General features: G+C 39.6%; 1 protein-coding gene across 3 annotated transcripts in view; it reads right to left on the bottom strand.

Moving 5' to 3' along the window:
• The window catches only part of LOC131683952 (mucin-5AC), a 297,456-nt gene extending 288,073 nt beyond the window's left edge, over window positions 1–9,383 (bottom strand). For all 3 annotated transcript variants that reach the window (XM_058966370.1, XM_058966371.1, XM_058966372.1), the window contains exon 1: window positions 8,490–9,383. In XM_058966370.1, the coding sequence (XP_058822353.1) occupies window positions 8,490–8,580 (91 nt within the window). In that variant the 5' untranslated portion in view covers window positions 8,581–9,383. The remainder of the gene's footprint in view (window positions 1–8,489) is intronic.
• Between the last annotated feature and the right edge of the window lie 3,904 nt (window positions 9,384–13,287).

Below are 13,287 nucleotides of genomic sequence, written 5' to 3'. Positions count from 1 at the left end.
TAAGGATTTGTGCCCTCCTGTACAAAGACTGGTTTTTACCAACAAATTTTCCCCTAGTGAGAAATTTTGGTTTTTACCAAATTTTCCTCCTTAGGGTGAAATATAGCATAGTGCTTTCGCATAGGCCTGCTAAGCCAAGACAAGTTTCGGCTTCACTTGTGTCTCATCGGCATAAACAGAACTTCTGCTCGAACGGGACATCACGTTTGATCAGTCGTTTGATTGAAACACATAGTGTGTTTTAGTTTTAAGGGATTTGCGTCAAGCCGGCGCTAATCTATTCCGACAATACGTTAGTGTCGGTTTCTGAAGAGGCGAAGCCGAAACGCAACATAGTATGAAATAAGGATTTGTGCCCTCCTGTACAAAGACTGGTTTTTACCAACAAATTTTCACCCTAGTGAGAAATTTTGGTTTTTACCAAATTTTCCTCCTTAGGGTGAAATATAGCATAGTGCTTTCGCATAGGCCTGCTAAGCCAAGACAAGTTTCGGCTTCACTTGTGTCTCATCGGCATAAACAGAACTTCTGCTTGAACGGGACATCACGTTTGATCAGTCGTTTGATTGAAACACATAGTGTGTTTTAGTTTTAAGGGATTTGCGTCAAGCCGGCGCTAATCTATTCCGACAATACGTTAGTGTCGGTTTCTGAAGAGGCGAAGCCGAAACGCAACATAGTATGAAATAAGGATTTGTGCCCTCCTGTACAAAGACTGGTTTTTACCAACAAATTTTCACCCTAGTGAGAAATTTTGGTTTTTACCAAATTTTCCTCCTTAGGGTGAAATATAGCATAGTAATATTATAATAATTAGCAATAAGAAAAATGTCATCAAGATAGCGTTAAAACTCGTAGTGTGAACGTAGTATAACTTGTTGCTGCATCAGTATGAGATGATGAGCCTTTTGAAACTTGTAAGGCTTGACATTGAGCTCATTTTCCAATATGCGTCGAAATGGTCAATCCTCACCAATCATTGGACAAGCGTATCTCCCGTATACTTTTCAAAACTTGACAAAGGTCCTATGCACTCTTGTAGTAGAGCATCTGACCGTCAACTCCATGCTCTGCCCTTGTATGCAAAAGTGACGTAAGCGCCACTTTGGTCGAATTTCATTTTTTCATATTTCTGAGTTCTCCACAAAAATCCACGTCTTTCAGTGTAGTTGTCCTTAAAAAATTTTGCAAAATGGCCTTTTAAAACGTGAAAAACAAAGTGACGTAGACGCCATTTTTTACCAAAGTGACGTACCGGTGCAATACAGTATTGAAGATATATTCAACAAGGTGAAACAATTTATTCTTAAGCTTTTGTATCATAAGTAATGTTGGAAGCGAGATAAGCACCATTTTGTGATGTAAATGGCTAGAGTGGTGTTATAATTAGGCTAGGGTGGCATTGAAATTAGTTTTTTAGTACGATAATTTTTTTAATCATTTATATTTTATAAAGAAGTCTGCTGTGCAAGCTTGAATGCTTCTTTAAAGCAGCAGGCTTAGTCTTTTTCAACATGGATTTTTCATACCACAATAATGTACGAATGTATCTTGGTGAAAACTTTTGTTCAAAACCTTGACCGCTGTTGTTCTATATTTCATCATTTTAGTGCGCAATTGGTACCCAACCAATTAATTTCAAAATCAATTCCAACTAACACCTGCAAAAGAAATGGAATTTATTCAAGTCTCATAAACCGTGAGTTGAACTGTTCATATATCCGGCTCCAAATTTGTACGAAAATATCATGGGGTCAGTCCGAGGCAATGTTAATCCAGTTTCATCAATTTTTGAAAGTATAGCATGAAAACTGGTATTAATATAACATGAACATTAATAAATTGTATATATAAAGGCTCTAAATTAATTTTGAAACCATCTGAGAGACTTTGTGGATTAAAAATGAGTAACCCATACCTGTGAAACGTACCTGAATACACCTGTTATTCGACAAGCTTGATCTACTAAAAATGCAATCAGATTAAGACCAACTCCAGAATAACCGTATACTAGGAAGACTTCAAATGAGCTTGAATATTTTTTAGACAACCTATATGATGTATTTTGATGTGCCGTGTAACAGGAATATTCACTAAAAAATTACCAAAGAAGCGGCAAACCGGAATTGCCGGGACCAGTCGTTAAGTGGAACACTGTATCCAAATGTCTTCAATTATGATTGTTAGAAAACTATTATTAGAGAATAAATTTATCGCTATCTGGAAACCGTCAGCAAAGTTACATAAATCTTATTATAAATTTAGCTGCAAGTCGTTTTTAGCAACCGCATCTCTTCCTTCCTAAAATGTGGTTTTCTTGTTATGTGAAGTTTGTAATCAGTAAATCTTTGGTGCTTTTTTCTCGAGAAATATCAATAAAACATTTTGGCCAATGAAAATAAATCACCAAGCTTAATAATTCGTGAACCTGCGACATCTTGGTTCAAGTTCATTAAGAACATCGAGAATTCTAGTATTTTGATCGGGAAAATAAACAATATATGTAGGATTTTCTACACATTTAGCAAAATTGGTTTTGAATAGAATGTGTGCGCTTTTATCAGAATACTGGCAGCAAAACGGTAGTGCTCGGTTTCAGCAAGAATGCTGCCAGGAATGTACAATTTTGTTTGACTCCTGTCAGAGTTTTGTTCGACTTTTGCAATAATTCTTTCCGGAAGATATTGCGATGGTTTTGGTACGGATCCATTCAGAATTATTCTGGCATTTTACACGGCTACAGTCTGGTAGAAACCTAACGGAAAGGCATCTCCCGGTGATTTCATGCCTGGGAAGATGTTGATTCGATCCAAAAGATTTTCGGAAAAATCCAATATAAGTGGTAGTGGCTTGATTTTGAAAGTCATCTTCTTGTATTCCCGAAAAGCGATTTATTTTATTTTGGATTTTTAAAATTCAAAATGGAATCTATGTTTCTGTTTAGGTATGGTAGAATGAGGACAGTTTCTAATTTTAACAGCGAAATAAATTTGATGATAGAAATGCTTAAATTATTTATTTTTTACAGATATGGTAAATAATAAATGGGATGTACATTCTTTAAATCTTGCTCCATTTCAGCCGCCATGACATCACCAAATCACCACAAAATTGCTGTCAAGTTGTCCCCGGGCTGATCCCGGATGACTTTACATGTGATAGCATTGTTCGTAGAAAACCGAACTGGTGCACCTTGATGTGCCGCGTGACAGAAATATTCACTTAAAAATTCGTCCGTTGAAAAGGAATCTGGAATCACCGAATGTGTTGTAAAGTTTCTCCGTGTTTCCGGATGACTTTACATATCTGAAGATCATCGTTAATGTGCCGCATGGCAGGTATCTTCAAGTATAAATGTTTCACAAACATGGGTAGTGCATTCCGAATTCACTAGGACTTCCAGCCCAGAACCGTTTCCACATTGCCTGAAAAGGCCTACATGATACCAAAATGAAGTCATAGTGTTCAAATGCAGAATAAAATATACAATACATTTTATAATAATGCCTGACTTGCAACTAAACTTTGGAAAATTAATGAAAATGTACTGAATGGCCCTCGGACATAACCCACGGAACATCCGTATAGATCCAAAACCGACCATCTGACCAGACCACCACATATAGCCTCGGAAACTTGAATGAGTTCATAATCATTTGCAGATAATTCAGTTGAAACGGTTGATAATATACGACACGTTTTACCCGGTACTATTGGTTTGTATACGTACGTCTGAATTGCATAAAAACAGTGAAATGAAATCGCTATTTTTTTGCAAAAGTGACGTTAGCTAAAATTTACAAGGTTTTTGCAAAAAAGTGAAAATTTAAACAATTGGCCATTATCTACGATGGATTGTACACATTTTGTACAGAACAGATAGTTGAAACATTATTCGTGCTTTTGAAAACATCACGAAACACAAAAATTAGTTTCCTGAAAAATATTCCTATTGGCGCTAACGTCAGAATTGCATAAAAGGGCAGTGCTAGGTATGGACTTTTGGCGCGCCTTTGGGGTTTCTCCTAAGATACAAAACTGTGCTCTGTTGAACTCAGGTCAGGAATAGGAAGAAGACGAAGAAGATGAAGTACCGCGTGAGTCGATACTCACTTCGGAACAGATAGCGCGCGTAGAAGAAGCAAAGAAGTATTTCCAGGCAGTAGAGCCCGGAAAGCTAAGCCCAACCTCATTTACAGAGCACAGGATTGTCATCAAAGATGAATTCCAAGGTGCGGCACCCGTTTGCCGATATCCTTATCACATGAGCTCAAAGAAACTGTCTAAGGTCTGGGAAGAAGTTGACCGATGGCGGTCTATGGGAATTATCGAGGACTCTGATTCGGATTGGTCCCTCAATATTGTGGCTGTCACAAAACCAGAAGACTCAATCCGCCTTTGTCTAGAAGCTAGGCCTATCAATGAGCGTACTGTACGGGATGCATACCCTCTGCCCCACCCTGGGCGAATATTGGGCGGCTTACCCAAGGCGAAGTACCTGTCTACCATAGACTTGAAAGAGGTCTTTCTGCAGGTACCTCTGGCCAAGGAAAGTCGTAAATATACCGCTTTCAGTGCTCCCGGCAGGGGTATGTTCCAATTTACTCGTCTACCATTTGGTCTCATCAACAGCCCCGTTACTCTGGCGCGACTGATGGACCAGGTTCTAGGACGAGGTAAATGGGAACCTTACGTTTTCGTCTAACTAGATGACATCATCGTGGTAAGCGAAACGTTCGAGCATCACATACAGCAACCCAAAGCGATGGCCGATTGTCTAGCAAGAGCCACCCTAACCATCATTTTAGAAAAAATCCCGTTTTGGAGCCCCCGAACTAAAGTTTCATGGTTATTTGTTGAATCAGGACGGACTCAAGGTCAATCCTGACAAAATTCAACCGATTCTCGACTACGAGAGACCGATTACCGTGACGAAACTTCGTCGTTTCCTCGGTATGTGCGGTTATTACCGCCGGATCGGTTCAGTGAAGTCACTGTTCCCTTGAGCGATCTGCTCAAAACGAAAACCAAGAGCTTAATTTGGAACTCCGAGGCAGAACTCGCGTTCCTTAAAATTAAGGAACTTCTAGTCACTGCTCCAGTTTTAGTCCCGCCAGAATTCTCCAAAGAGTTCATCCTTCAGACAGACGCTAGTGACGCAGCAGTCGCTGCTGTTCTGGTGCAGGAGTATCCCGAGGGTGAGAAAGTAGTTGCCCACTTTTCGCACAAACTGACCACCCCCCAAAGGAACTATCATGCAACTGAGAAGGAAGGTCTGGTGGTGATAATGGCGGTTGAACACTTCCGAGGTAACTTTGAAGGGTATCATTTTCGACTGGTCACTGATTCGTCAGCGATTACATGGATACTGAAGACTAAATGGAAAAGTAGTTCACGTTTGAGTCGTTGGAGTTTAGAATTACAACTCTACGACATGTCTATCGAGCACCGGAAAGGCAAGGACAATGTCGTTCCAGATGCGTTATCCCGGGCCGTAGCAGCCGTTTCAGCTTTGTCCACCTCAGACTGTACGGTTCCATGAAATCCAAAGTTATCCAAAATACTGACGATTATACCGACTTCAAAGTGGATAATGATCAACTTTTCAAGTATGTAAACTCGAAAGTTGTTCCCTGCGACTCGCGGTTGAGTTGGAAACTCGTCCCAGCACCCGAGTTCCGTCAAGATTTGATCCAACGTACCCACGAGAATTTTCTCCACGTGGGATACGATAAAACGATCCAAGAAGTGCGGTTGTGTTATTACTGGCCCGTATGGGATCAGAAATACGAAAGTTTATTCGAGAATGTGGGACGTGCAAGGAAATCAAAGCTCCTTTCGTCCCAGTCCAACCCGAAATGGGTCAGTCGCGTGCGACTAATGCACCATGGCGAATGGTTTATGTGGACTACAGCGGTACCCTTCCAAAAAGCAAACATGGCAACCAACACTTGCTTGTCGTCCTCGATGTCTTTAGCAAGTACGTCATGTTAAAACAATGTGTGAATGTCTTATTTTGGAACCCTCGATAGGCTCATTTCATCTCTATGATGTAACGCTTTATCATATTCATCGAAGGTAACTCTTAATCTGTTTACGTCTGTTCAACTATAGAGGCCCCTTCGTTCAAAAGTGCCCTGGGGCCCCGAGGAGTCTTAAGACGGCCCTGGTTATGGTGCGATAAACAAAATCTTTCTTCATATTAAGGTGCTCGAACTCACGAACAATCGTTGATTGTAATTTTTCAGCTAAATTTCAAGCAACTCCAATATTACGTTTGAGTTCCATCGCTGATCTTTTTTCTTGCATTCACTTTTGGCAAAATTCTTTTCTCAACAAACATATGATTACGGCTTAAAAGCCTACTGTCAAAATTCTCTTTGAAAGGAAATTCCGGATAAACCGTTACACGCCAACCACAGAAAAAAGTATTCTCTTTCATAAACTGCTGTGAACTGTGTTTGACCAGTAACGGTTTGTCCGGAAGTTCCTTTTAAAGAGAATTTTAACAGTTGGCTTTTAAACCGTAATCATATGTTTGTCAAGTTTTGTACGCTAGTAAATAATATTCCAAACTGTCATGCAACCAATTATTAGATAGTTGATTCCAGTACGACAGCTGCGCGAATTGTCTGAAGTTTGTTACATTTCGAGGGCCGGACCCTGTATTTATTACACGATGAAACTGGATACAGGTTTCTTTCAATAAATATTTTACTTAACGAATAGAAGCACATTTTGTATCACCAAAACTTATTCAATGATAAATTCTGCATCTTACTTTCTTATCACAATTAAACATCGCATAGAAGCTATGTATTAATCTACAATGTTTCTATCTGAAAGGTTTCTGTAAGAAAGTTGAAAGTAAGAAAGGCTTTGCACTATTTGAATCAACCCCATATTCTATGCGATGTTTAATTGTGATAAGAAAGTAAGATGCAGAATTTATCATTGAATAAGTTTTGGTGATACAAAGTGTGCTTCTATTCGTTAAGTAAAATAATAAAATAGAGCAACTGAAGAACTTCCATGAATAACGCATTCAGTGTTGGCCTCTAGCTCATCAGTTGCTTACGGTTTATTGGTGTCATCAATTGAAAAAAATACTAAAGAAACCTTTCGTTCAGTATGTCTCATCAGCCAACAAAACTTCTTCTCATACGGAAAATCATAAGTAAGAAGTCGGTCATCATCTATGGTTTTAAAAAATATCCAAAAATCATTCAATTTTGCAAACATTATTAATAGCCTGTTGCCCCAAATACCTTAGAGCTGTTGCAACGATGTCGGTTCCAACCTCTTCTCATATAGTTCTTTAGTCCTTTAATCTGAACCCTCCATCAAGGGATTCCCCTAGCAGGTTCTCCATGACGAAGCGAGTAAACCTTGTCTTGTGAAGTTTTTAACCGATTTCTACATTTTAATAGACACAAAGCGGTTTTACACAGAATGATCTGCACTTCCGGTTTTTATGTTGAGTCATTCCCGAAATTCCCAAAAGGTTTTGTTTAGTAATACGAGTAAAAGAACATATCGGTGAAATAACGATATTGACGACCGTTGACATTTGTCAAAGGCGCTGCCCCCATGGATTAACGCTATAAATGGTTTCCAATTTTCTTGTGAGCAAACCAAAAGTAATGTAACATCTTCGTGTTCTAGGTAATACAATAAAATAATATGTATGTTTCTACACGTATACAATACAGGACTACAATGTAAATTAAAATGATTTTCTAAATGTTTCCCGTGTAATTTGGAGTAACCTGCAATATTTGTAAGCTGTATTGCTAACTCAAATTTTTCAAGAAACCTACATACGATGTAACTAATATCCCCAACTGCATGTGTTCAATACATTGTTAACTTATATTTAGAAATAAGTTATAAATGTTAATATCGCTAACATATCGGAATGGTTTATATAACAATTCCATTGAAAGATAATCATATCACGTAAATTTATAATTTGTCATCGGACATGTACGCAAAATTAGCCTTCTGTACTAACAATCGATTCCAATCAGTAGAGTTCAGGAACCTAAATATGTCCAAACACACAGTAAATAACCATCAAAACCAAAAGAAACTCTACCCTGCGTCTAGTCGATTTACATGATTGTCTTAGAAACAATGTTCGAATCCATCGACGTCTTATCACGTCATTATTACGCACGTGAAACGGTTGCTCGGTTGGGTGCCCCCAAAAACTCCGTGGGTTCGTCGCTTGCAAACAATGAAAGACCTGCGGAGTCGATAGCAGGTTTGTTTGATGCAAAAATGCTGCTTCTTCTTCCATTCACAACCATCCCGCGCTGCCTGGTGTCATGCAATGCAAAACGGTAACCTTTTTGCCAAATGGCTTGACATGACAATGTAACCCCCTGTATGTGGGAAAAATGATAATACCTGACGTTCAACTCTTCAACGCTCAAGTGTGTAGGAAATTTGGAAGAATAGAGAAAGAAAAAAAATCATCCACTTACTTTGCTGCGCTGACGATTGCTGCAAGAGTAATCCAACATTCAGCAACAGAATGCACATGTATGCAAGCGATTTGCATTGAAAGTGCCCCATCTCGGTTCGTTTTTCCTCTCACTTCAACACTCAAAACAAAACGAAAACTGCACAATGTTTGGTCGGATTGAGTGTGTGTGATCTTTCGCTCACCGCACTTGGGATTTCTTTTGGCCAGTTAACGCTTCCTCTTTTTATTTTCCTGCTAGCGCCGCTGCAATTTACTTATAGACACACACGCCGATGGCAATTAAATTTTACCATCTTCTCGACTGATGCTTTGATAACTTCAGCACACCAAAAAAAACACTCGCCGAACAAACCACAATTTTCACATTTTCTTCCCTTACGCTGCCAACCAGTATAGCAATGTGTAGAAAAGAAAGAAAACAACCACCAATCAATTGCACAATATCGATTTCACCACCTTCTTTCAGCTAGCTGCCGTTGCTGCCGCTTGAGCCTACCCCTCCGGTTCTCTTGCTAGCCCGCGGTACGTCGTTAAGACCGTGGATTCAAACTCCAAACACTTGCATAGCGAACTCGTGGTGACACATTCGCGACGACCGGTTCAAGTTCTCTTTTACGAGCGCCGTAGCCGGAACTGTAAGAATTCCCCTTCCCGTCGAAGAACTATCAGCTGATTGTGGAGCAACTAAATTGTACCTTCCCGCTCACCTCAGGTCACGACACTATTGCACAATCCTTTGCCTCCGCTTTACAAACTCGAAAATAAAACTCAAAATTCACTGCAACAGCTCAGTCAGGTTCGTCACTTATTCGTTCGTTGAAGCAAAAAAAAAATCTCACCAGCTAAAAACGATCTCGCGCACTGGCAGCGAAACACCGTCCCAACGGTTCGAATGTCGCTACTAAACTAAAGGAAGTAGTGTAGAGTGTGGTAAAGTGGAGTTTCTTGGGGCCATCGTCTCAGTGGCGGCTGTTGCTGCACAACACTCACACACCGACAGAGAGTCGAAGCCGAAAGCGCTGCACATTGGAAGCGGTGCGATGGTGTGGTATGGTGGCCTGTCGCGGGTTGGCACTTTGTCTGTAAAGTGGTGAAGTCATGTTATGGAGCTGCCTCCTTCGCGGATTGTGCACGCGTGAAACTGTATGCGTCTGTGTGCGCAAGACGTTCAATGCAACAACATAACACAGCTATTGCACTCGCCCGAATGACCTGATCGAAGGTGGATTGTATGATCGGTTCACCTGAAGTAGAGCCATATCGAGTGATTGTCTTAAATTGAAATAAATCGTCAATTTTTAGGAAATATATTTTCGTGTATTATTCATAAAAACTATTTTTGATAATAAGCAAATGAAATAAAACACACTTATAGAATAAATTATGAGACTTACTTACGACTTCCGTCAGCTTCCGAGATTACTGTTCGTTACCGCCCAACACAAGTTTGATGTTCCGGAGAAAGGAAGGAAGCAGAAACTTTTAAAGTTTACCAATAAATAAATGATTTGGCAGGGGTGGGCGTAGCGTATTGGTAAATCGATTGCCTTGTACGCAGCGCACCTGGGTTCGAGTCCCGACCCCGCACATAGGGTTGGAAATTTTTCATAAGAGATTTTTCTAACCCGAAGAGGCGAATGACCTTAAGGTTAAAACCTCTATAATCGAAATAAAAAAAAATGATTTGGCAAGCGATCTGCTGATGTGACCAACGAAGTGTGTCGTTCGTGGCTACCGAGACTGTAACCGTCGAGATCTTCCTCAAGGAATGTCTACAGAAGCGTCTGCTTCCTCTGTTGAAGTAACACGAGAGCCCTACGATCTTCTCACCGGATCTAGCTTCATGCCACTATTCAAATGTTGTCCTGAAATGGCACGAGGCCAACGCACTATGGGAAGGTCTCGTACAAACAGGTGGCCAAAAATATTTTGTCTGTTATTCTTTCGTAAAAAGCTTGTTTGAGTTGCTAATATTGTACGATACCCATAAAGAGTTGTTTTTAACCCTTAACACAGAGAGTGACAGAGACTAAATGCAAGTCGCGAATGTGACAGATAGATATTTTCACGTATGTATTTGAAGATAAGTAAATAGATGTCTGCTTTTTCAATTATTTTATCGTTGATACGATAAATGGACTTGAAGTTTCCTTGAAGAGAACGAATATGAAGTCAAAAAAGTCGTTTTCCAGAGAGTTTTCCGAGAAGCGACAGAGATTACAGTGCCTCTATTGGAGGAAGGTAGGAAGCTTAATGTAAAAGTGTATATGTGTGTGTGCATCACTATGGGAAGTACCACCTTTACCCGCAAGTGGCGTGGCTATTACTGTCTCCCGATTCCGGACAGAGTTGCCAGTCTTCTTGATATGCAGTCTTCGAAAAAACGCAGTTTTTCGAGTACGCAACTTCAAAATCCTGACATTTTAACACCGAACTCGGATTCTAAGCAGCAAATTACTTCGGAAATAACCTTTAGCTTCCCAACTACTAAACCATTTTGACCTGTGTTATGTTGTTATGTCTACTTATTGTGACTGCCATCGAAATTTCATTTGAAGCGTTCTCACCTTAGGGCAAATATGGGCAACTGAAACCTTCGCTATAAGTTAGAAGATACATCATACTTGCATCTCCAATCGAGACTTCAGGGGGACATTGGGGGGATTTTTTTCTCGGGTCTAATTTAGGGATATTTTATGCATCGTAAGGTTATTTTTCATAAAACTCCATACCGATACAATATGTATGCATTTCCAATAATTTTACCACAAAGCTGGTATTATAAGCTTTTAATTAACATATGTGAACATATGTTTCAAGCAAAATTCATCAGAGATACGAACATATGAGAAAACGCACGTAGCTAGAGTATACAGAAATACTCAGTATAAAATTTAAATAAATTGGAGTTGATGCAGTTTTCGATTTTTGGACACATGCCGCCCCATAGAGCAACGGCGTCACAAAGACATGTACCGTACCGGAACTCAAGCCCATCGAAAAATACTGGGCAATTATGAAGCAGACACTACGAAAACATTCCAAGGAGGACAAATCTGAGAAAGACAGAGCTTGGAAAACGAATCAGCTGAAAAAGAACCAACACTCTTCATTCGTTCTTCGCTTCACGAATATACCACCCATTGAACCATTCACCACTAAGCTGCGGAGTTGACGGCTTTGGTTCACCACCACCGAGGCTGGTGAACCATTACTGTTCTATAGTGTAGGTATATGAGCATAGCGTAATAATACCCGTTGCTCATTCTCTCTCCCATTCGAAGAGATATCAACCGCAGTGCACCATTCGTTCTCCATAAAAAACTGTACATAGGCACCCAGATTCTCTTTGCTTGGTGGGTGCGAATGTAGGTACGAAAAATGATGCCACCTAGCTGCCTCGGACAGCAGCGCTCATAACGAGAATGTGTTTGTTGTGTTTTATTATTTTTATTCGTGGTAGGTACATGTTCTGTACGCTTTTCATATGCCCTATTTTTTAGTTTTCTCTTCAACCTATTGAATCTGTCGAATTGTGAAAATACAAACAGGGCTAGGGGAACATGGGGAGACTAGACCAAGCATAACCTGACATATACGAGCAATATGTTTTAGATTTAATTTTAATTTCACATGACGATGAATTTCGTAAATCATGTTTGATTTATATGTCGATGAATGCAATTGTTAAATTGTGTCAAGTTTTTGTTAACCAGTTGACAAATTTTGAATGATGGGTGATTTTTTTACATTTAACAAAATTTGAAAACATTTTTGGTTGCCTGGTTGCAAAAAAAATCTCGATTAACTTATGTCGGTTTTCATTGAAAAACACTGGGGCGGTGGATTGCACTGGTTTTGCACTTTCTAGCAGTAGTGGGAATGAAACACGTCTAGTAGCCTGCTCTTCTGCTAGAAAATGCAACACCAGTGCAATCCACTGCCCCGGGGTTTTTCAATGAAAAACCCCATTAGAATAAATGCATTAACGGACCACTTCAATATGAACTGTGGTAATACCGCACCTGTATTATTTGATTTTTTCCTCTGTTGTGGCAATCAGAATCGCGTCCAATTTTCTTCAATACCTAAAACAAAGTGTAACAAACATTTAAAAGTACTCGTCCAAACTAAATATTGTGTAGTTACGAAAATTTCCTGTCCGACAAAATTGGAGTGCGGTGCAGATCGATCCATAATGGCGCTTTCTGACACTGCAGCTCTCTGGACAAGTTATCTTCGTAACTACATCATAGAAAACACTCAACATACCTTGATCCCTTCGTAATAAGTAGGAGAAACTTTCATAATTCACAGTTCCGTGAAAAATATTACAGGAACCGGAATTTCCTGTCGGGAAGTTTTTTGTAAATGCATGTTTGTTTACATGCACTTCGGCAACACTATGGCATACGCAGATTTGTGTGCACTGTGTGAAATTGGTTGAAATGGGGTCTAAATTGAATATCCAACATTTCGAAATTCGGAAAAATCCATGTAGGTAAGAGTTTTCCTCAATTCCATGAAATAAAACAATGTACACATGCCAGTATAATTGACCATTTGTTTTCGATCGTTTCTTACAGTGTGAAAACATTTTGCACAAAATCAAATCCCATGGCCAGCTAGTTATAGATTCGCTTGTTTGTTGATAAAAATGACATGACTTCCCTTGGCGTCAAGCTCGATGTCTAGAAGGCAAATTGAAAAGGGTTTATATCAACTTTAGAGAGTCGATGCGGTGGAAAATGAAGAAATGTTGAAGTTGATTTTTCAAATTCAACTATAGCCCAATG

The sequence above is a fragment of the Topomyia yanbarensis genome, chromosome 2 (genome assembly GCF_030247195.1).
Source record: "Topomyia yanbarensis strain Yona2022 chromosome 2, ASM3024719v1, whole genome shotgun sequence".
In the NCBI taxonomy this organism is placed as follows: domain Eukaryota; kingdom Metazoa; phylum Arthropoda; class Insecta; order Diptera; family Culicidae; genus Topomyia; species Topomyia yanbarensis.
This window is presented reverse-complemented; position numbering and strand designations above follow the sequence as displayed.